This window comes from Triturus cristatus, chromosome 4_1, assembly GCF_964204655.1.
Source record: "Triturus cristatus chromosome 4_1, aTriCri1.1, whole genome shotgun sequence".
In the NCBI taxonomy this organism is placed as follows: domain Eukaryota; kingdom Metazoa; phylum Chordata; class Amphibia; order Caudata; family Salamandridae; genus Triturus; species Triturus cristatus.
The window spans coordinates 743,487,759-743,512,654 of record NC_140585.1 but is presented as its reverse complement, the minus strand read 5'-3'; the positions used below and the strand labels follow the sequence as shown (position 1 = coordinate 743,512,654).

Genomic DNA, 24,896 nt, shown 5'->3' with positions numbered 1-24,896 from the left:
TTTTAGCCAAAATATCTCTTCCTTTATTAAATATGTGATTATGTATACAGCATTAAAAGTATTACAAGACAAAACAATTCATAAACGATTCATAAAGTCTATTTTTACAAAAGAGACCACAAACAGTGTTATAATGGATTATCTCCCATCTATGTATTGATCCTTTGTCTCCATATCAATTATAGTTTAACACATATTTGACATTTCTTTGTGGGCAAAGAACCACCTTTCAGTTTTGTTCACTGTTGCAAATGTGATGGTAAACACTCATATGCATATAATATATCTGGCAGTAAGTCTCCTAAGTACCAACATACATTTGTAATCCAATGCAAAACTGTCAGAGCCAATGGCATCTGCCCCTTTTTGAGAAAAGAGGAAATGTGAGCTTGTTTGGTAGTCCCAATAATGTGTACGCAGAGTTGCTGGGCATGTTCTTTAAGAAGATGTTATCTAATGCCTCCAACACTTTCTTCCAGTAGGACTGGAGTTCCAGGCAGTCCCAAAACATGTGTGTCAGTGTTGTGCGCCTCTTCCATCCCCTCCAAAATTTGTCCTTGTTTTTGGCATCCACTTGCGTAGTTTAGAAAATGTGCGGTGCCAGTCCCTGGTCGCTTTAACTGCTGTCTCCCTAGGTGTTGCAAGCTGATGTGATTTGTGCCCATTTATCATGAGCTATTATAGGACCCACCATCCCCTCCCATCCAACATGTCCTGGCAACCTCTCCCCATTCTCCTCCTTTGTTAGAGAGTTTTAAATGTCAGACACTTATGTCCTACCCCCCCCTCTTTCAGGAGCATCAATTTTTCAAACTTCATCCAGTGGAAACACTTGTATTGTTTAATCTCTGGGTGCATTATCCAATGTCTGCTCTGCTAGTAGTGGTATATTTACCCTTCTGGGATCTTGAATTTCCTCTTCAAAGATTTCAGAGTCCTTACTAATCACCTCATGAAGCAGGTCCCCTATTCAACCAATGCTAGAAATAGACACGTTTTTATTAATAAGGTGAGCACTTTGGTTGACAGCAATCAAAGTCAATGGAGATGGGAATGTAGTCATTCCTTTTCTCACTGCTAATTCTTCCCCTACTACAACTTGATTCTCGTGACTGGTGACGAGTATACCCCCATGCTCTCCCCTCCTCTCCAGCAAAAGGACTTCTACATATAGTTGATCTATGAAGTATCATCGTTCTTCTGACTTGGTTCATCCCCAATCCACCAGAAAGTGCAACTGAGATGTTTGATAGTATTTGACTACATCTGGGACACCTCCTTGTTTACCTTAAACACTTGGGGACTTATTCAGAGTTTTGGCAGATTGGATTCTCGTCATCCTAGAAGTGCATTATGTCCAGTCACACTTATAATATGGCTGATAGGATAATCATCACATCTATGATGGAGTACGCCATCCACCAAACATTGAATCAGGCACTTAGCTTAAACACTTTACACCTGGCTGATCTGGGATGTTTACCCACTGATATCAATTCAGCTATCAGTCTCTGTATTGTCATAACTGGACTTCCCACCAAAAAAGGTGGGATTGTATGCATGAGATAAAATATCTTCAGAAGAACAGTATTTTGACCGTTGATATGCGGCGCAGATATGACAGACCCCCCTTCTGTGATGTCCTTTATTAGTGGGGTGTAGTTTGCTTCTATAAGGTTATCTAACGATTGTGTGATCCTTATACCTAGTAAGTCAATGTTTTTCCCAGCCCACTTGAAAGGGAAGTAAGCCATTAACTCTCTTACTTGGTCTGGGTGGGTGAGAGATTGAGTGCTTGGGATTTTAAAATAATACATTTGAATCCTGACACCTGTCCATAGTCCTCAAGGACCTTCAGCAGCAGAGGGACAGACCCTGCCACTTCCATGAGCACCACCAGGCGATCATCAGCACACAAGGACAGATTATGTCATGTCCCTTTTTCAACCCTGAAATCTCCTTGGTGTTGTGGATCTTATATTGTGAGCGTAAATAGCTGGACTGACAGCAGGCATTCCCACTTTGTCCATCATCTGTTCTCGAATGCTGTTGAAGTGACTTTTTTCCCTCAGATCCAGGTGTAGGGATATCTATACCCACATAGCATCCAGACCTTGCATCAGCTTCCAAAGTGAAATTTATTGCTGCACGTGGTCCACAAAACATCTATTGACTTGTTAAAATGCTTTATCCGCATCTAAATGAGAGCAGGAGTGCATTTTTCAGGTCCTTGGTGTTGTGGATCTTATATTGTGAGCGTAAATAGCTAGACTGACAGCAGGCATTCCCACTTTGTCCATCATCTGTTCTCGAATGCTGTTGAAGTGACTTTATTCACTCAGATCCAGGTGTAGGGATATCTATACCCACATAGCATCCAGACCTTGCATCAGCTTCCAAAGTGAAATTTATTGCTGCACGTGGTCCACAAAACATCTATTGACTTGTTAAAATGCTTTATCCGCATCTAAATGAGAGCAGGAGTGCATTTTTCAGGTCCTGTAGACATTGTCCAAAATGCAATCTTATTTGGTATTGTCCTCGCAGTTCCCTACTTGGATGATTCCTATTCATCTGGTTTTATTAGACCTAGCATGAGTGGGTCTAACCTGGCCATCAACATCCTATGAAAATTGTGGTGCTGATATTCAAAGGCAAAATCGAGCAGTATGAGCTCCACAAAGCTGGATTCCTCTCGTGTTTTGGATGATCATTAATCTAGCCTCCAACATGGATCAAACCATGAGTCTCTGTTCCGGGAAAGAAACAAGCAGTTTTGCCAGTATTGGGGCAAGCACGTTACCAAAGACTATCTAGAATGTCAATAGAAAACAGTCTGAACTCATTGACATTTCACTGTGGGGTTTTGAGATGCAGATTTCTTCTAACCTTATGGGTTGTTCCATCTTCTCTGCCTATTCTTTTGCGATTGAATGCACCTCAACTCCCTGTAGACATTGCTCTAAAGCTACTTGTTTTGGATCCTCCACTATATACAGGTCACCAAAATGTGAGCTGAAGATGTCAGTAATACCTCCATCTGTGCTACATGACCTCCCCTCCTCTTCCAGGTAACTTGTACTCGGTTATGTGTCCGCTTGGTGTGTAGCTCGTAGGCTTGTAATTTACCTACTCTATTACCTCCACTATAGAAAATATTATTTGTCCTGAGGAGAGCCCTGTTATTATCGAAGGCTCTGAATGCTGTCTGTTTTTTCAGACGTTTGGGTAACTGTTCACTTATGAATACCTTCAAGCTCTAGCAGTTGGAACTCCACTTGTGTTTGGATTGTTCCAATTTTTTTTAAAGTCCTGAGGAGCCAGCCATCCGGTATCTTCACGCAACTATTTTTGGTGAGTCTCACAATGTTCCCAAGTCAACCTTCCCAGTATCATTTTTAGTCAGAAACACTCTACTTTTCTCTGCCAGCAAGTCCCTCATTTTTAGGTCGAGCCTGGGCAGCGTATGCGCTGCTGCGAGGCATACTGTATTAAGGTATAGAATACAAGCTCTTCCCATTTCTGGACCATCTTTTCCATTGACTCCTGTAACTATCCTTGCAAAATCATTGCATTTTATTTGCAAATAAGCTTATTAGTCCCTCCTTGGTACCGCCATGTCTGCATTTGTAACCGCCCATAACGACTGGACTTTTTAATTGTGTCATTACATGGTGTGCTTTATAAGTCATTGAGCACTATTTTCTTTAATGATGCACCCACGACATCACAGCACGTCGCAAACTGTACAGCGTGGTCCGCTTTAACTATAGCAGCCGCGGTTATTTGAATATTTTATTTACGGCACGTCCCCTTTCACTTTAGTGGCCGCGCTGACTACCACAACTGCCTTTGCCCCCCTCCACCAGCAACCCATCAGGGGAGGTCTGGAGGTGCTGCCACCGCTGCCGCCTTTCCCCCTCTACCGCCATATCTGTGAGCACCCCCTCTACCACCATATCCTATTGCATTGCAAATGCTTGTTGGATTCTGCAACAAGCCCTCCCTAAGTCTGCTGCTGTTTGGCTGTTGATATTGGTGGAGGGTTGGATATTGTCAAACAAACTATTTCTGAATCGGTCACCTCTCTCTAGAGAGCCGGGGTGACAAGAAAGTGATCTAACTTTGCATCAGTGTTGTGTGCATATGAGTAAGATGCTGTCATGATTCTGCCACATCAGTTTCCTGGTGCACCTTGTCTGGCACCTGTTTACTGTTTTCTATGGTTTTTACCAATGCTTGTTGTGACTTTGCCATTTGTCTATGCCAATGCTTATTGTAGACTATGATGTTATCAAAGCCTATTGTCCCTTCTCAGCTCCAGTAGTTTTCGTGTGAGCTGGAATCTGGAAGCTTCTTCCTGAGCCCTTTGAATAGGGGCCACACCCTGTTCTGGAAGCTTCTTCCTGAGTCCTTTAAATAGGGGCCACACCCTGTTCTCATTGCTGGTTATTGAGAACCCTGAGCTTGAGCAGCAGCTGTTCCTGTTCTACGGTTGTTGAAAGAAGATTCCGGTTGCAGCAAGGAGAATTCTGTTTTCTTTTCCCAGGTTGTAGATCCTCTCTCAGCTACTATCAGGTAGGATCGTTCCATTTTTAAGCAACAGCATCGTGAAAGGAATTACGTGCTGTTTTTGTTATTTTGCATTTTGAAAGAAAGATTCATATCACGCTGAATCGCTCTTTGAGCATTTATATGTTTGGTAATTTTGACACTTTGTACATCGCGCTGAAGCTCTCTTTGGTCATTTACATATTTGGTGATTTTGGCACTGTTGTACATCGCGCTGAAGCGCTATTTGGTCATTTACATTTTTGGTGATTTTGGCAACTTGGCACATCGTGCTGAAGCACTCTTTGGGAATTTCCATATTGATGACTGGTATTTTTCGCACATCGCACTGAAGCGCTCTTGGGGGGATTTGCATACCTGATGACTTTGGCATTGTCACACCGCGCTGAAGCGCACTTTGAACATTTGCCTATTTGGACTCAGTGCATCGCGCTGAAGCGCTTCCTGGACATTTGCATATTTGAACTCTGATACATAGTGCTGAAGCGCTCCCATGAGCATTTGAATATTAATCTGTCTCATTAGCATACGTAATGTGTTGCATATTGCAAAAAGGTTGTTGGAAGTACCTCTGTGATATTTAACAGTGGTTAAAGCACATCATTACGGAAACATTGTGTCTAAAGCCAAGTGGCTCTTTATATGAATGTGTGCTTCGTTTTGAAACATGGTTGTTTAGCCATAACATTGTATCCTTGAGAATTATAGGAACCAAAATTGCCAGTGAAGCCTGAGAAGATGTACACAACGACTGTTCTTTGCATAACCTACTTTTCTTTTACAGGTATGTCATTGTTTAACCCATGTTAAATATAGTCAAAGAGTTTACTAAGCACGAAAGGAAAGCTAATCCAGGACAACGTCTTGTTCCAGGTCTCCCTTCCCGCAGTACCCTCCCTAATTCCTTTTTCCCCGGTCTAGCCACTTTGATACTCAGTGCAGTTATGCTTGAGTCAAGGCTGCTGGAAGTTTGGCTTATTGAGGGTACTGCTCCTGAGGAACCCAACGGAATTTTACCAGTTCTGACAGATGCATAGTCTATCCTCTCTGAATGCTACATATGCCAAATATCTATGAGCCACATTTGAGTCAGCTATTTTCATGTCACTGTGGTGATATTTTTCACCCATTCATCGCTGCTTTGAGTTCTCCCTCTAGGAGCATGTATGTCCCCCCTTCTCAAGTGATGCTGTGGCTGCTTCCTTAAGGAAAGTGGTCTGTCATGTATTTGGTGCACATACATTCACAAAGAGTGTGGGAGTTGTTTCCTTAATTTCCCTAATTAACATCAGCATCCTACCCTGAATGTCCAAAGGCGCACTAATTACTTCACATCTTCTTATTTGCACAATAAGTATGCTGAACCCCCTTTTTCAGTCTGCCCTCTTAAGAAGTAGTTCCCCAGGAACCAGTGTGACCTGCGTGGTAACAAGTGAGTCTCCTGTAGGACACACATATCATCTTCCAGACCCTACACCATTCGCAGTACTGCCAGCTTCTTTATCAGAGCGTTCACGTCTTTCATGTTTCGGCTATTTATCTTCAATGTCTGAGGATGTGTTGTTGTGCTAACATGTATACTTGTGCTCAGTTGATTTCACTTACTTGTGTTCAAGTGCTCCCTCTTCAGGTGTGAAGACGTCCCACAACCCAAACTACCCCAGTAACTATACTACCATAGCTGAAATGTCCAAAAAACAAATCTATTCTTGGGTGACTCCCTCTCCTCCCTGCTCTATGTTCCGCTTACACCCCTTACATGAGCATACCATTTTTTCTCCTGTCCCTTCCGTCCTTGGTACCCACTTATACATCTCTCGGTGGTCCATTATACATTTGTGGTTACCATCTGCCTGTGCTACTTTAAGCAGTACTCTTCTGTCTCAAGAGACATTTCTTATGTCACCTATCTTATTTTCTTTCTGATCTTCTCCCCAATGCTTGTGTCATCCACTTATGGATGACATCCATGCCTGAGCCTTGTCACCATTTTCCACACTCTCTCTTTGGTCAAGGGGGCCACTTCAGATCTTATTTAGCGACATCCACCACGGCCTTGTCCGATCTCTTCAGCTGCAGGATGTTCTTCACCTTGGTCAGCAAACTCATTTTTCCCTATCCACGCAAGTATCTACCCGAATGGGTGGCCCCATGAGTATTTAATATTTTTTGCGTTGAGAAAATGTGTCAACTGATGGCTCTTCTTTTTTGCAGGGTCACCTTAGAGATGTTTATATATGTTGTTCCTGATGTTTGGGGCTTACAACCTTCATGTATAATTTGCCTTTTTACCTTGCTGGTGCCATTTTCTTCTGCTTTGTTTGGAATTGGTGTAACCTGGTAAAGATGTCTTGGGTGCAACTGCCTGTTAGTTTGTCTGTTGGGCCAGCTGGTCTGTGTGTTGCATGCTAATCTATGTTGCCCGATTCCACTGCCCACAGGATGGACTTGGAGTGGTTCAGGACATATCCCACTAAATCCTTTCCTTCTACATTACATGGCACACCTCAGACTGTAAATAGGCATGTTGAGCAGTTTTCTACATCTTCTATCTTACCCTGGAGGTCTATATTTGTCCCTGAAGCACTAGAAGTTCTTGAATGATGAATACTAGCTATTGTCTCTGTTCTCTTCAAGTGCAAACACTTGTTCTCCCAAAGTGCTGACATCCTTTTTCATATCTTGCATTTCTCACTTCAGGTCTGCCCACAGAACTACTACATTATCCCTGAGCCCTCTGAGCAGGAATTCTATGAATTGTCCTGTGATGGACGCCTCTCGGGATCCACCCCCGTCTTCAGTTAGGTATCATCAGGTGGATTCACTGGTTTTCTCCTTTGGATAGGATGTCTTGTTTTTCTGGAGTGGCTTACACAAGCACAACTTTAATGTTATGTTAATTTTTCCCTTTTGAGGATTCCATCTCAGGAAGGGTGTGTGCCTGTTGGACTGGCACCTCCAGATCAGATCCCTTTTCTGCACTCGTGGAGTGCTCTACCATGTTCTGGGGTTAGTTGCCATGCTTACTTGTCTGCTTTCTCATTCAACCAGGTTCTTTGTACTTCACCCATAGCCTATTAGGGCCTGGGTCTCTGTAGACTCCCTTTGTCCGTCACCACTGCTGTCATTCCACCTTCTTGCTGTCACCCTTGCATCTGTTCTCGCTTTACGCCTTTTTCATTTGGGGAACCAGGGGCTATCTGTCATACCTGTGAAACCTGTGGTTGGTGAGCTGCAGCCTCATCTGGTCTCAGGTTACCAAGCCTCTTCACTTCTCTGTTGGGCCACTATATAGCAATGCAGCACATACTGTTTTCTCCTGTTAAGTTTATCCATAATTTTGCTCCCTGATTTGTTCCTGGTTAGCAATTGTCTGCAACTGTGATTCTCTGTATTGCTCCACAAGTCAGGGCCTATCAGCATTCCTTGTTCGACCCCTCTTTCCCTACATGTGACTTCCAGCTTTTCCTTGCTGTTCTTGACTAGTTCTTTCTCCCTCAGTGCTTTGTGTTCCCAGGAAACTGCCTTGGGACCTGGTTCACTACCAGCATGCACTCTTCTCCTTTCTTGGATTCACACCTTGATACCACTCTCCATAGTCTCTTCTGTTTCTGTGGTTCTTAGGGCTTCTCTTGGCCACTGAGACTCAACCTTACTTTTGTCAGTGTCAGGCTGCCTCCCTCGCCACTGTCATTGGTAAGGGTGTTACGTATTTCTATGATCAGCAGCCATTTCAAGATGGCGTCTATAGTTGTGACCATGGATGGGTTGTCCTAGTACTAGCTTTGGTGTTCTATTTGAGTTAAATATGGCATGTACACAGGACGCAAATGGGAAGGTTTACATTACAGGGAGATGGCTGATGACTGATGTAAGCAGTGTTTATGTATGTACTTGCCCCTAGGACAGTGGCGATGCATTGTTTTGATTTATTTATTTTATTTTGAAGGTTTTATATAGCGCGAACAAGATCCTTGCGGGTATCAGAGCGCTTTACAACAAATATAGGAAATAGAGGAAATAGATATATACATACAAAATACTATTAGAAATATTAGTCCAACAGTGGTAACAATTACAGCATAACCAATATTTACAAGACTGCATCTAATAGTTCAAGTGCATTTGGCCAAGAGAATCGATTTCACTTATTTTTTGAAGAATGCCATGTGAAGGTTCTGTCTTGTTTTTGGGGGCAAGGCATTCCAAATCCTAGGGGCCATTCCTGAGAAGGTGCGGTTATAAGTTTTCTTCTTGGAAAATCGTTGTGGTTTCAGTAGCCGGTTATAAGAACTCCTGGTGGGTCTGTTATCACCCGATTGACCTGGTAAGTTATTGTTATCTTGATATATATGTTTTTTTTTAAATTATTTATTTTTACCGAGATTTGGATGGACTTTGTGCCTCACAATATAGGTACTTAACAGTAAATGGTGGGATTTATTGTAAAGACAGCAATTCGTTTTACGGAACAGTGGCATAAGTTTCCAAATTGTTTTATTTCAATCTTGAAGTTTTTGATTAAGGCTAGACTGGCCGTGCTGGACATTGGCGTTTGCCCGAGAGGCAGGAACGGTGAGGGTCTGGTTTTATTACTGGGGGACCAGTTTTACAGCAGTGCTGCAATATTGCCCCCCCCCACGTAACAAAATCAGTAGGCAGAATAATCCACTCAGAACTCATTTTCGTTTCCAGCTTTCCTGTTGTCTATTGAAATATATTATTTCCAAGGGAAGGGGGACTATGGACCAATTAAACTAGGTCCAGCATACAGGCCTGAAACCTAATACAAAACAAGATGGTATGCCATTCCTGTTGTGTGTTTGCATGTAGATGTATGTGTAGAGAGAACGGGCGCTCACTCAGGGCAGGAGAAAGATTTCCTCCTTTTGGAAAAAGACCCTCACACACCCAATCAGCTAGGTGTCTTGCTTCATCATTGGGTCTGCTCCTTATCGGGTCGGCGCTGCAATATCCGATCGGCATCCATGATGGTCTTTTTTCCTTTTGCCGTTGGGTGCAGTGCGTGTGAGGACCCTTAGTGAGTGTAGATGTATCAATGTGAAAAAGTATATGGTGGGCCTAATTTCAAAGCGCATAACACTATAACCTTAGAGCAGGTGTGCGCACTTCCTTGATTTTAATCAGGATAGTGACCACATTCATTAAAGTTGTTTTTAGTTGATCACTAATTCCTGTTTTGACCTTACACTTTTTCACATTGATGCATCTACACTCACTAAGGGCCCTCACACGCACTGCACCCAACGGCAAAAGGAAAAAAGATCTCTGCCAAGAAGGCCCCATCATGGGTGCCGATCGGGTATTGCAGCGCCGACGCGACAAGGAGCAGACCCAATGATGAAACAAGACACCTAGCTGATTGGGTGTGTGAGGGTCTTTTTCCGAAAGGAGGAAATCTTTCTTCTGCCCTGAGTGAGTGCACCTGTTCTCTCTACACATACATCTACCTGCAAACACACAACAGGAACGGCATACCATCTTGTTTTGTATCGTGTTTTGAAATATGTTATGGTTTTTAAAACCCCGCGCTGTAGAGTTCCTTGTATATCCAACAGTTTTCAGGCAACAATCAAAGTGTCAAGATAATATCTCTGGTGATTAATCTTCCTGTTGGAGAGATTGGTGTTTTGTCTAGTTGCCATTTTGACTCATGTAAGGTAGCGCAGAGGGTTAATATGCCTGCTGCAAAGAGAGTGTAACATACAGATCACAGAACTGTATTTTATATGCATATCTCAGTGGGTTACTGCTTTTGTCACAGAGATCTTTTTGTTATTGTGCAGTTCATAAATTACAATTGTAATCTAACATAGTGATCTTCCAAGTGCCATCAAACAGCTGCAAGCAAACTGCATATTACAGGCTATAAAGTTCTTTTTTTCCCAGTCTTTCATTATCCTAATATCGCTAAAAAACATATGTTTGGGTAGAAATAAATTCTTATTAATAAAGCCAACCATAACCACTGTGTTACATTTCGAATCCTGAGTGTGTGCTTCTCCACGCTAAGCACTCTTATCAAATGCCTAATAGGATGGATGAAGTGAAACGTACACCTCATAGTCCCCTTTGTTGTATGTAACATTTTGTATACACTGATTTACACACATATTATTCATTGTTTCCATGTGTGTGTGTGATATAAAATGCTCCGACACACTAGGTCTAACGGCTAGGACATTCGATGTCAAATCTGGTGAACCAGGTTTGAGTCTCGGCAATGACAGTCAACATCCCCGGGGTGCCAGGACTGCGCCTGGGACATCTCTCGGGCTGACAGGGTCAAGTCTCCTGAGGCCGAGCGCGTGGCCGCTCTCTTGGCATCAAACACCAGCTTAGACTGGCAGCCATCCGGCTTCCCCATTGTAGCTGAAGAGAAGCGGGCGTAGGGGGGTATCTCCAGGAACCACAGAATACACCTCAGGGGAGGGCGCCCCGCACCCCAGAGATGGGCAGGAGGTATTGGCAGCTGTGGAGAGGGGGGAGGTCCACAGCGAAGGCGATGTGTGCAGTCAGGATTACTGTGCCAGCCTTTTAGGTGACCTCCTAAAGATTCAGAGAACCCCACGCAACGTCAGAAAGGGAATGCAGCCAGAGCAGGGGTGAGGGGCCTACTTTGCACAATCCAGGCAGTGCCCTCCGTCAGATATCAAATAGTAGCGAGCAGTGCACGGTAGGCAGTGGCAGGCGCTCCAAAATGGTGGATCCCTGCAGTCAGACGCGCAGCAGCATACAACAGCAGCGTACAACCAGTCGAGCGGGCTGGGGCTCCATAGGTTTTCCGCAACCTGCTGTCCAAGATTCGTGTGTGGTTCCTCAATGCAGGCACAGCGCGGAGCACCCTCACAGCAACTGGGTGGGCAATCCACTACGCCGGACCAGGCATCCCAATAGTGGGCCAGCAACTCACAGTCTTCTAAGCGGCGGGCAGAGGATTCAGTAAGGACGGCCAGTATGCAGGGGGGGGGAGCCCGCGGGGGCAGGGCCACACTCCATTTTTTTGGGTTATTTTTTGGGCGGGTTTTCCCAACCACAGCAGCTCTCACACCCTTTCAAACTGCCGCTAGCACCCACCTTGAGCCTCCACAAGCGAGTCACCGGTGCAAGAGCAGGGAAATGAACTCTGCGTGGCGGCCGACAATCTTCCAGGTCTTTATCAGGTGCGCTGCGAGCACGCCTCACTCCCTGCGATCCAGGTGCCTTTCTCCCATGGGGAGTCACGTTTTCCAGCGTGAATCTTTCTGGATTCACTATGCTGTGCATAGACTTTGTAGCGGTTTGTCATCTTTGTGGCGGCTGGGTGGAAGATGAGCGTTGGTCGTTGAATATATGTTGAAGCACCTTTTGCCCTACTTGTGCTTCCTTGTTCATTTGTATATCCACGCAATAGTGCTTAGTGAACGTATGCACTGAAACCCATGTTGCCGCCAGGCATATGTCTTGAATGGGTGTGTTTGCCAGAAAGGCAATCGTTGCTCCCTTTTTTCTTGTGCAGTGGGCCCGTGCCCCCTCCGTTAGCTCTTGCCCTGCCTGTTTGTGGCAGAATTGTATTGTTAGTGTGATCCATCGCGCGATGGTGCTTTTCGTTACTAGTCTACCCAGGAAGCTGGTTGCGAAGGACACAACAAACTGCTTGCTTTTCCTGTGCTCCTTTGTTCTCTCGATGTAGTGCATCACCGCTCTTCTAGCGTCTAGAGTATGTAGTATCCTCTCTGCGCTTGTGACTGGGTTTTGAAAGAAACTAGGTATTTGTATAGTTTGGTTCATATGGAAAGCTGACACGACCTTAGGCATGAAGTGTGGGTCAGTCCTCATTACGAATCGGTCCTTGTGTATTTGGATGTAGGGCTCTTGCAGCGTTAACGCTTGCAGTTCGCTCTCTCTGCGCAGCGAGGTTATTGCTACCAGAAAGGTTGTTTTCATTGTCAGCATTTGTAGTGAGGCCTTGTGGATGGGCTCAAAGGGCGCCTTCATAAGTTCCGTCAGCACTATGTTGAGCTTCCATGCCGGCGGCGGAATCCTCTTTGGTGGCGCTATCCCTTTTGCCCCCTCCAGGAATCTCTTTACTACTCGTGACGTAAAGAAACTTTCTCCCGTCTCACCTTGTGTGTAGGCCACAATCGCCGCTAGGTGGACTCTTAGCGAAGACGAACTTAGTTTGGCTTTTAGTAGATGAGTGAGGTATCTAAGCACCGTTGACTCCCTTGTCAACTTATTTTGCAGTTTATTTTTTCTGCACCACAGTGTGAACCTCTTCCACTTTTCCCCATAGCATTTCTGTGTGGTCGGTCTCCTTGCCTCCCGGAGCACTCGTATAGTGCTTTGAGGTAGCTTAAGGTATGTCTTCAGGAGCCGTGCCGCTAGGCAGAGGCTCTCTGGCTCTGGGTGTAGAACTTCTCCGTTCTGCATGGAGAGTAAGTCTTTTCTTTTTGCGAACTTGTGTGGTGGCCCCTGTGCCATTTCCACTATTTGCGAGTACCATGTCTGTCTTGCCCACATTGGTGCCACTAGGATCAGCGTCATGTTGCTGGTCCTGCACTTGTTGAGTACCCTGTGTATCAGTGGTATCGGTGGAAAAGCGTAGGCAAATGTTCTTGACCAACTTATCCATAGGGCATTCCCCTGGGATAGTTTTCCTGGTTGTCTGGATGCGAAGTTTTGGCATTTTGCATTCAGGTGTGTTGCAAACAGGTCTATTGTCGGTGTGCCCCACCTCTTGAATAGTTTTTGCGTTTCCTGCCCATTGAGTTCCGACTCATGGGATGCTGAAGTCTGCCTGCTTAGCCAGTCTGCTTCCACATTGTCCTTCCCCGGTAGGTGTATGGCCATCAGGTCTATTTTGAGCGTGATGGCCCATCTCCAAAGTTCCTGTGCCAGGTTGGACAGGGGGAACGATTGTGTCCCTCCCTGCTTGTTTATGTAGAACATAGTTGTAGTATTGTCCGTTTGTATCAACACCCTTTGGTTGTACAGTTTTTTCTGGAAGGCCTTCAGTGATAGCAGTACGGTCTTTAATTCCAGATAGTTGATGTGTCTGACTGCATCTGCTGGAGTCCACAGACCCCTCACTCTGAGCTTGTTCATATGTGCTCCCCATCCTATCTGGGATGCGTCTGTGGTGATGGTCACTGTTGGGCTTGGTGGTGTTTAGGGCTTCCCTATTGTTATGTTCTCCCTGTTCCACCTCTATCTCTTCTTGCACTGCATGCGTTAAAACCACTAGATCCTCCCAACTTCCGTTTGCTTGTGACCATTGCTGTTGCAGCCATTCCTGGAATGGTCTCATGTGTAGGCGCACATTGGAAACTAGGTGAAAGCATGACGCCATCATCCCCATGATCTTGCTCGCTGTTCTCACTGTCAGAGCTCGCCCCTTCTGGTAGAGGCGCGTCTCCTTAAGCAGGGCTAGTGTCCTTTTCTCGCTGGGCATCACCGTTCTCTTTACGGTGTTGATCTGCGCCCCCAGGAAGATCTTCACTTGTTCTGGTTCCATTGATGATTTCCCCCAGTGTATTGAGAACCCCAGCTTTGTTAGTGTTGTGACACGCTGTGCGTGTGCCTCTCATTTTTCGTGTGAACTTGCCTTTATTAGCCAGCCGTCGAGGTAAGGATACACGTGAATCCCTTCCCTCCGCAGGTACGCTGCTACTGCTGCAAGGCATTTGGTGAAAACCCTTGGTGCGGACTTTAGACCGAATGCCAAGGTTGTGAATTGGTAGTGATCCTTGTTGATGGTGAACCTTAACAGATTCTTGTGCTGCCTGTTCATTGGATGTGCAGGTAGGCATCTTTGAGGTCCACGGTGGACATGAAGTGGGAGTAATTCTTGTAGGGATGTCATTTTGAATTTTTGCGTCCTTACGTACTTGTTTAGGAATCGTAGATCCAGGATGGATCCAGGATGGGTCTTAGTGTTTCGTCCACCTTTGGTACCAGGAAGTAGCTTGAGTACACTCCCTTGTTCCTTTTTTTGAATGGTACTGGTTCTATGGCCTCCTTTTGGAGTAGCTGTAGTGCTTCCTCTACGAGTTGCGCTAGCTCTTGTCCTGAGTGTTCCCTTCTCTTTGGTTTTTTGTTTGGAGGTCTCCTTTCCAACTCTATGCAGTATCCGTACTGTATGATGTTGAGTATCCATTTGTCTGTTGTTATTTTTCTCCATTCTTGGAGGAAAAATCTGAGTCTTCCGCCCACCGGTGTTGCATGCTCGTAAGCGTTCGGTTCGTGTAACCCTCTTTTGTTGGTTCTTTTGTGCTCTACCCTTGGAGGGATGCTGTGGGTGAGCACTCTCCTCCGTGCGAAGCCACTTTGAGGCGGGTTGGTCTCCCCCTCTTCTTCTTTGGCCTCGTCCGTTTCCCCTACTGTCGAAAGGACTGGCACCGAGGCTGGTACTGCCAGTTCTGTTTCTGCTGCCCCTGTTGCCCGTGACCCTCGCCTTGCTGGCCTTGCTGGAATGTTTGATGTGACGTTCCCGGCTGGCTTCCTCCCCTTCCGTAAGGTCTCCGTGTCGGGGTAACTCTTCTCATCCCTCTGAATTGCAGGGCCCCCATGGACCTCGCCGTCTCATTCTCTTTTTTGAGTTGGGTGAGTTTCTAATCGACTGGTGCCCCGAACAGCGTTTCTCTGTTGAAAGGGGTGTTCAGGATGTTGTTCTGTACCTCTTGCTTGAATCCTGAAATTCTGAGCCAGGCCGGTCTCCTTTCAGTGATTCCTATTGCCATCAGTCTGCTTGATGTCTCTGCCCTGTCCAACGCTGTTTTAAGGCATGAATTTGCTGTATTCTTCCCCTCTTCCACTAGATGCGAAGCTCTTTGTTGGTATTGCTCAGGGAGATGCTTGATTAGGTCCCCCATTTCGTCCCAATGTTGGTACTGGTGCCTGTTCAGTAGTGCATTGGAGTTTGCCATGCGCCAGTGCATTGCCGCGTTTCTCTCTATTTTCCTGCCAGTGAGGTCCATCCTTCTGCTTTCCTTGTCAGGAGGTGGTCCAGAGGTTGCCGGAACATTGGTCCTCTTTTTGGCTGTAGATGCGAAAATGGAGTCTGCTGTGACAGATCCCTTGATGTATGGAGGGTCCTGAGAGGAATGTTTATATTTTTTCTCTGTTCTGGGTGTGATGGATCTGCATGTTGCAGGGTCCTTGAACGCCTCCTTCCCCTGGTTCATGACACTCTGAAGCATGGGGAGGAACTGTCTCCTAGTTTGGATGGGGAGCAGTGTCTTGAGTAAAAAGTCCGCTTTCGGTTTTTCCTCCTCTAGTTTCACGCCCAAAGCTGTAGCCGCACTCTTTACGACCATGTTGTAAGCCCCAATATCATCTGGCGGCGAAGGCCTCGAAGGATAAGTCTCCACAGGCTCTTCTGGATTTTCGGCGTCGAGGTCCTGCCATTCCAGGTCTTGCGTCGTCGATGGCGCCGAGCCGTAGTTCGATTGCTGTTCCTCCTCTTCTTCTCCCTCATAGTAGAGATCATCTTCCTCTTCTTCGGGAGTTTTCGACTGCTCTTCGGTGTCGAACTCGTCCTGCTCTTCGACCTCGACGATAAACGTCGGTGGTTTCGTTTGGATTGTAAATTTCTTCATCTTCTCGTCGAACTCCTTCTTCCTTTGAAGGATGCTCTCCATCTCCGCCTCGAGCCTTCTCTTTTTCTTCTCCATTTCGGAGGCATGTTCAGCGTCGAGCGCTGGCCTTTTCGACGGAGCTTGCGTCGACGCGACCTTGTCCTTCGTCGTCGAACGCCCAACCTCGTGGGCCTGTTTCGACGAACTTTGTTTTTCGGCCGCCTTCGGCACCTGGGAGTCCTTCTCGAACGATCCGCTGGGCCTTTTGTCCTTGGATCCACTCGCGGTCGTCGAAATTTTCGGCGCCGGTGTTCCTTTCGAGGACTTAGACTCTGGTTTTCGAGAGTCAGTCTCTGTTTTTCGGGGCCCTTTCGGGGTTTTTGTGCTCAACGTCTCTCCTACCTTGTCAGACGTCTTCTTATCGGTCTCTGCGACTGTGAAGTCATCAGGTCCCTCGGCGACGTTGTCTTCATCGTCGGTGGAGAGGCCCAGGTCATACAGAGACTGGGCCTTACCCTTGCCTTCCATGTTGTAGTTGGCTCTCCTCTGCCTCTCTATCACCCTGAGTGTCTTCGGTGTGAAGGCGGAGCAGGCGTTGCAGTCTTTGCTCTCGTAGTCGACTGGCAGGCAAATGTTGCAGACCGGATGTTGGTCCTTCTGCGCTTACTTGTGGTGGCAGTTACCGCAGAATTTAAAAGGTGTTTTGTCCATTCCTGCGCTCAGTGTCCCTGAGTGCGCATTCTCTGTTGGACGTCGAAGATCTCGAGGTTACCCTCCTTCTTCGTCGTCCCGGCTCGATGTTCTTCCTGATTGTAGTCTCCTTTAATTTTCCTCCAATGAAACTCGTGCTCTTCTTCTTTCTTCGTTAAAACACTCTAGAGCTTCTCGGTGACGATCCAGACCCAACAGCGGAAAAAAGAATCTGAAGATGGCGCCTCAAGGTGGGACTTCCACAGGAAGCATGCCGACGTCACGAGAAGTACACCAAATGGTGGGACGTCGATGCCCACCTGGGCTACAAAAAAACCCCCAAAAAAAGACAAAAGAAAGACTACGATTCCGGACCCAACCACCAGACCGCGGAATGATGCACAGCATAGTGAATCCAGAAAGATTCACGCTGCAAAACTGGTGCTATATAAAGCGCTCTGATACCTAATTGGATTCGGGTCAAGTTTGCGCTATATAAAACTCTGCAAAAAAAAAAAAAATGTAACCACAAATACTTTTTCACTTTGGTGACTTACTCTAAATGCGCAGCCTCACTACAGTAAGTGCTAACTTTTCTTATGGCCCTGAGATATTATTACTATAAACTGTTATTAATTATGCATGAACTTTGTATCTTGGTATTAAAGTTGGTAATGTACCTTATGTGAAATATGCAATTGGTGCAAAAAATTGGGATTAAGCCATGCACAGGGTATTTAGTACAAAAGAGCAGATTTCTTTTTTTTTTGCACTGGATTTCTTTTTCTCAAATCACAACTTTTGGATTTTGTTACTATTGGGTGTAAGACATGTATTCATATATGATGCCCTCTTAAGGGCTTTTAATTTATGTATATTTTCTATTCCTGAGGAAGTCTTGATGATGAGGCAGGCCAAAACACGTATTGGCTACAAGCAAATATGGAATAAAGAATATTTTGTGGAAGAATATCAACAAGAATTGGCCCATATTTGTGTCTGTACTTGCAAGAACAGCACACTTTCGAACCAAGCTAGTGACAACAGGCTTCTTGCATGTTGAATACACCTTTGCCAGGCTATTTGTGAATGAATGATGTATTTCGAATAGAAACATTGTGTACATGAACATGTAGGTGCAACAGGTCATTGGTGGAAGAATGCTTATAGTGAGAAATTTCCTAAGGTGATTGTTGAGAAATGGTTCAATATATTTATAGTACATTACTGTAGTTGGAGTGTAGGCATCTGAACTATTAATGGTGGTAATGCTAGATTAAACTAGATGTGATCTACAGGTGGATCATGACTACTGTGAAGATAAGGGGAGCTGACGTGGCTGGCCCCTAATTATGTAGCACCAGTAAAGATTAACAAACAGCCTGATAATTAGCCATCTGCTCTTACCGTACATTTAATATTTTATATATTCTGGCAGTGAAAAAACTCTGATGTCGCTTTTTACTGTGGCAAGGAAGGCTCTCCCATAGGGAAACACTGGGTTACACTATACCAATTTATAATGCTCAATTTCAAATTGAGAACAGCTAGAAGAATTCAAGGACCCATTTTAGTAGAAATTTAAAATACAATTTTTATATTACCATTTTGGAAATTACTTTTAGAAGGTTGTCATTTTCCTGCCTGAAGCCACAAGAGCCTTTCTACCATTGCCACATGACTGCTAATGGCTATCCGGTGGCGGGATGTGGATTTCTTCCAGACAGTGGACAAAGGCCGTGGGTTTGGAGAGGTGTGTTTCTTCCTTGAGCAAGATGGGCTGGGAGCTGTGCCCAACCACTTCCTGAGCTTCCCATGATGACTACCCTTTCACTCACATATGTAGCTTACACCTAGGTGTCCTTCCTATTTGTTTTTCTAGACAACTTGGCCCCAAACATAGTGGGAGGGAGAGCTGTTCCACAACTTTTTGGAGTGACCACAAGAGAGGGTTTGCTGATTATCATAGCCACACCTTTGGGTCTGCAAAGGGAGCTCTGACCAGGGGATGAAACTTTCTGCAATGTTTGATTTAGGGAAAGAGGGGTAGGTGTGGAATAGTTTACAGTAAATCTTGCAGGAGGTTCTGCAAAAGTGGGTATGGTCACCCTTGAGAGCTTTGACCCCATTGATTAGGGAGTGGCCAGGAGTTTTATTATCCACAAGCTGGCACTGGGCATACATGTGACATCCCTAGTACCCTGCTCAGGGCACTCCTAGACCTGTGAAGAATCAGAAGAAGACCTTCCCTGCTGTCTGAAATACATGAAGGAAGACAGGACCTGCTTTCCTTGAACCGATTACTTCAGAAGTGACTCCAAAGTCAGTTGTCGGACCTCCTGATTGAGCTACACAAGCAGGTTACAGAGGCATCTCAACTGCTGTCAACTGCCCAGCTGACTAGTTCCATGTTGACCTGCCCTGGACCCTGCTGCTGGCCTCTGTTGGAGTGAGTCCTCACCCCCATTGGTGACCGCCAGGTCCTGGACCCTGGGCTGGTGTTAGAGAGTGTGCCCCTTCTGACCCCAAACTACAAGAGGAGGAATTCCAATGAGTTTTGCCAATTTCCTGCCTGGAGAACAGACAGAGATCAGGATCCCCATCATAGCCACAGCCTTTGACATCGAATCACCAATCGTCCTCAGCTTGCTGGTTTGACCTGCAGAAGGAGATCTGACTTTCAGAATAGTTTCTAAGAGCAAACATGGAGGGATTCATCTGGACCGATGTGAACAGAATCTGATCAATATTAAGGCCTTCCCGGGCACAGACTTTGGACTTGCTCTGAGCTTTCCTGCGTTTGTCATGGACCACACCTGAACCCCGCTTTTCAGCAGGCCACTGTCATTGAGAAACAATTCGTATCCAGCTTGCCTCACCGATTACTCATCAGCGACCACTTTCTCCTCCAGAAAAGTAAACTTTCCACCAGGACGACCCTGGTCCCTGTATCTGAGCAGTAATTCATCATGGTTGGTTTAACTTTTCACTTTGGCTCGGTTTAGCATTTCTAGATAACCACAGTTGACGCTTTGTGCCTTTTGGTGCTATTTTCAAATTCAAACTTTAAAAATTCTTATCTCTGGTTCTTCTAATTGGATTTTTATTGTTTTGGTGTCATTTAATTTATTAAAATATTCCCATTTTTCTAAAATGGTTTGGAATTGTTCTTATTTTTTTTTCACATTGTTACTGTTTGAGTGCTGCACAAATATTTTATACATTGCTTCTAAGTTAAGCCTGACTGCTTTGAACCAAGCTACCAGAGGGTTAAGCACAAATGTATTTAGTTACCTTAGTGGTTCACCCTGATGAGGACTGCGATTAATATTTACCATTGGTTCTCCCCCCCCTTAACTACTACTTCAATTTCTTATACTATTGAAACACAAAGTTCTCACCTTCTGAGCATATAGCAGTTGATTGTAAGTAGCTATCGTAGCATCTTCGTCTGCACAGGCTTTAATTGCTTCATCATACGTCCATTTATACTGTCCTTTTGGGGATTGTAAATGGAACACCCCAACTGTAGTATCTAAATAGAAAACAGGGAAGATGTATTATTAGAACTTCACACAGTGCATAGCAGCAAAGGGGGAAGTGAAGCAGCAGGAGAACCCAAGCGTTACCTCCTGGTTCAAGCGGCCACATCATGGACCTGATTTAGGGTTTGGTGGATAGGCACTCACAAACGCGGAGGAGTAGCCCGTCCACCAAACTCTAAATGAGGCCCTTTGTTTCCTCTAGTAGTATATCCTTTCTGCTAACATATTTGTATCAACATCATTTCTGCTTCTAGAACCCATGTGTGTGACATGACAAGTCTACTATTTGTTGTCAATGAAGGAGCAGCCAGGGGGCTGGAGACCAGAGGTAGTAATAAGGTTGCCGTCCATCTCTAGGGCACACGATGGCAGAAGCTGATGACTGTGGTCAGAAAAGTGCACAAGTTAGCATGTATGCGCATGTACGGATAGATTTGGATATGATCCAGGAGAAGGTCATGCTCAACTTCTACAGTCAATGATGCTTTGAGTACACAGAAACTAGATCGCAGCATTGTGCCGTCCGCCTCCAGTACCTGTAAAAGTCACTGAGGGTTTGTGGAGTGGTCTTTCGTGAGAGCAGCTCAGGTGTGTCAGAGATTCTTTTATAACTGTGGGGTCTTTTGAGTGACTCAATGGATGCCTAACTAAGGAAAAAGGTGAACACCTTCTTGTGCTTCTTAGATGGTGAGCAATATATTCACTTTTGTTGAGCCTTGGCTTTGCTCTGCTCATGAGTGAGAGAGGGAGACCCTCACTGTTGAATACTTCCTGTCTGAGCCCAGTAAAAGTGCAAGGAGCCAGGGCCATGCAAATACCACACAAATCAAAAAAGAATAAAAGATTTCTGGTCTTTGCGTTATGTTCTAAGCCTGATATGTCTTTGGTAAGCCAAGATAGAAGTAGATGAAAAGACAACATGTGACCATCAGGGGACATATGGCCAGGAACCTTAGAATATACAGATGACTGAAATCCATTGCATACATTAACATCATGTGCAAAAGAACTTGCAGGAACAGCACCAAAGGGCGGCGGCAGGGCACACCTACACCTGCGTCACCTCCGATGGATCGACCCTCCAGCCATAGGTGTAGGTTCCCAGTCTAAACACAATGCAACAAACCTCACACAATGCGTATTCCATCAGCATATTATTCTGAATGTGATGGATAAATAACATACATTGGAAACAATTTTGAGATTAGAAACGGATATACGTGAATGTGTGCATCCTTAATGCACTTCTCAGAACTGCATAAAAAATTCTGAGCAGAAGTAAGAAAGCTTATTACCAAATTTGTCAATGTGATTTCCTCAGGTAATGAGAGTGACTGTCACAACATTGCACAAAGAGATGCTTTAACTGTAACATAAAGTGTGTGTGTGCATAAGGCTGCTTCATTTTTTCATGCAAAATGGACTCTGCATAAACACAAGGCTTCTCTCAGTTGCATGCTCACTGTTGACCCCCTACGAGTGGGGACAGGTCAGAAGAATGGGTCCACTGACCTTGGTAGTGGAGATCGGCGCAGTCGGCGTCGACGTGGCACTGGCCGTTGTCCTGTGAACACCGATCGATTGGCAGTGCCTTCACCTCGCAGTATACACCGTCGCCAATGTAGTTGTCCTTACATTCACACACGCGTTTATCCTAAGAAAACGGGAGTGTAAAACATGCATATTTTTGAACATCACATTCACGAGAGAGAACGTTAAATGCAACAAAAAAGGAAAAATATTTAGAAACTCTCTTCATACCCTCCTAAAAAGTTTGTTAAAGATGCAACATTTTTGTCAATTTTGAGTAACCGTCCAAAGGAGATAAGAATTAGCGTATTGGGCTCATGGCTGTAATTGAACTACCTTCTCTGCCCCCTCCACCCACCTAGACATTGGCATTTTGAGGTAACTTGTATAAAGCAGACTGTTATGTTATTTGTAGCACGCGCATTTCACCCGTAGGGGTATCCAGCGGGGCTGTTGCCACTCAATGTAGAAATGTACTTATGACCTACACAAGGGGGGGAAGGGTGTGTGTGTGTGTGTGTGTGCGCGTGTGCGTGTGCGTGTGTGTGTGTGTGTGTGTGTGTGTCAGTGTGTGTGTGTCAGTGTGTGTGTGTCAGTGTGTGTGTGTCAGTGAGTTAGCCAGCCATGAGGGGACTTGTTCATAAACACATATATATAGCTATATATATTATCTACTGGCAGTCGCCAGTAGATAGTTATGACCGATTTTCCATACGAAATCTGCAACATTCTATTCCCCAAAAATCTGGCGCCGGTTGATGAATCCTCGCAAAATTTTCCAAACTTTTGGCCAGCTCCGCTCCTACCCTGAAAGTTTCGTGGTGATTCGTCAAGCGGGGGCCGAGAAAAAAGGGTGGTCCCAAAACGCGTTTTCCCCATGCAATTTCCCATAGGATCTGTTGTCGCAGCTACAGCCCGAACCGCTGAACGGAATGACACCAAATTTGGCAAAGAGGTAGTCCTCAGTTCAGACTCGTGCCTTTTGCATAAATGGTGTGAATCCGTTCAGTTGTTCCTGAGAAAATTAGAGTTAAAAGTACATAAATATCTATGGCCGGGGAGGATCCGCGAACCCTACCCGCACCGTAAGCGCACCCTCCCCGAACCAAGCGCGCACCCTTCCGATCACGCGGTGAATGCTAATTGGCTGTCAAGTGTCTGTCTACATTCGAAACCAGGAACTGTTGGCGGCCATTTGATGCCTCGGTAGAAGCAAGGCTGAAGAAACAAGGGGAATAAGTGTGTAAAAAATATAAAGGGGGCAGAGTGGAAATACTCTGACCCTCTAGAGGTGCTTAGGGGGTCCCAGAAGGACCCCCTGGGGCCCCCCCCTTTTTTTGTTTTTTAAAACGGCGAAATGCGCGCACGGTGCGCGCATCCTATCGTGTTGGATGCACGGATTCTCTCGCGTTGGGTTCGCGGATCCAAGGAAAAAAAAATGATATTGTTGGGAGATAAAGATCAAGGTTAAGTGTTTTGTTCTTGAGTGGCTCTAAAAAGAGCCGTTGTGTTCATTCAGAGTTTTTGGTACTTATAAGTAAGTACCTATACAGTTTCTAAAGTTGTTGAGGAAGACTCTGTTTCCTTCATCAGTAAAGTGTACTCCATCTCTCCTATACATCTCTTGCATATGAAACACGTGTCCAGGGATGGCTAACGCTACTCTGACTTGCACGCACCACTGAGCATAGGCGTACCCGCCGACGCTGACTACAGGGACCACAATTCTTCGGGGTAACACGCTAGTGGGTGGAGCAGTGTGCGACCAACTTGGTGATATATATTTAGTGGCTCTCTGAGCCCCGGAGTCGACGGGCTCATGGTTACGCACCTGCGTTCGCTACGAGAGGTACAGACCTGATATGATTTTAGCAGCCTACACAAGCAACCCTGCACTCTTCCTACTCCCTGCTGACGAGCGGCAACTACCGCGAAACACGTGTCCAGGGATGGCTAACGCTACTCTGACTTGCACGCACCACTGAGCATAGGCGTACCCGCCGACGCTGACTACAGGGACCACAATTCTTCGGGGTAACACGCTAGTGGGTGGAGCAGTGTGCGACCAACTTGGTGATATGAAAGCCCAGATTGTTATTGTAAATGGACCCCATTCTGTAGTCTCGGAGAAAAGCAGAAACAGATTTATTCACATGTTTTCCTAGCTTTCTCAATCTGTGGACAAAAATGATTGGACCAGTTCCATTTCTGCCTTTGGCAAATGTTAGAATACACAAAGGTAGTTTTAGGGAAAAGTGAAATCAGTTCTGCAAAGGTGTCCTTCATAAGCATTTCCAGACCTACCCCAGTTAAAGTGCATAGGTAATTGCCACCACAGTGCACTATTATGAGGTCAGGGTGTTGGATTTGCATGAAGGATTTCAGCAATGGCATCAATTGGTGCCACTTTAACCCTCTCTGTCCAATCCATTTAATGTCTACATTTGGCAAACTTAGGTCTTTGTGAATGCCTTTGTTTTCTGCATACCTTTGGCTCCAGAAAATGTAGCTGTGTCCCACAATCCACACACTAAGCATTTTGAAAGGAGGTCTGGATGCACTCAGATGGTCTCTGTAAATGAAATGGCAGTTTGGAAAGTAAGATGTTTCTAAAATGGTGACTAAGATGCAATTTTGAAAAAAGACAAGAAATCATTGGTTGTTTGACAACCTTCTACACTGCAAGGTAGGGTGTATATTTCTGTTTTTTAAACGCATGATTCTTATTGGTTAACAAAAACTGATTGTAAGGAACATTATATATGATAAGCTGATATGTTGAAAAGTCAAGCACACTTGCTGTCTTGATTAGCAACATTGTGTGCTGAACTTGTGACCTGTGTGCTCAGTACAGTGTTCCATGACCTGTTTCTATGGTAACAGGCAGAAGGCAGATTGGGGGAAGGGTTGAAATTTATGTCATTTGGAAAGAGTTGAAATGTTTAACCAATAGAAATGTGTGTTTTCTTTTGAATTTATG

At 45.2% G+C, this 24,896-nt stretch overlaps 1 protein-coding gene across 1 annotated transcript in view; it reads right to left on the bottom strand.

Moving 5' to 3' along the window:
• The window catches only part of LOC146855449 (stabilin-2-like), a 1,111,419-nt gene that overhangs the window by 68,315 nt on the left and 1,018,208 nt on the right, over positions 1–24,896 (bottom strand). Inside the window, exons 60-61 of the mRNA XM_085653245.1 lie at positions 21,899–22,040; positions 20,243–20,376 (exon numbers count right to left, since the gene is read on the bottom strand). Of these exons, the coding sequence (XP_085509371.1) occupies positions 20,243–20,376; positions 21,899–22,040 (276 nt within the window). The remainder of the gene's footprint in view (positions 1–20,242; positions 20,377–21,898; positions 22,041–24,896) is intronic.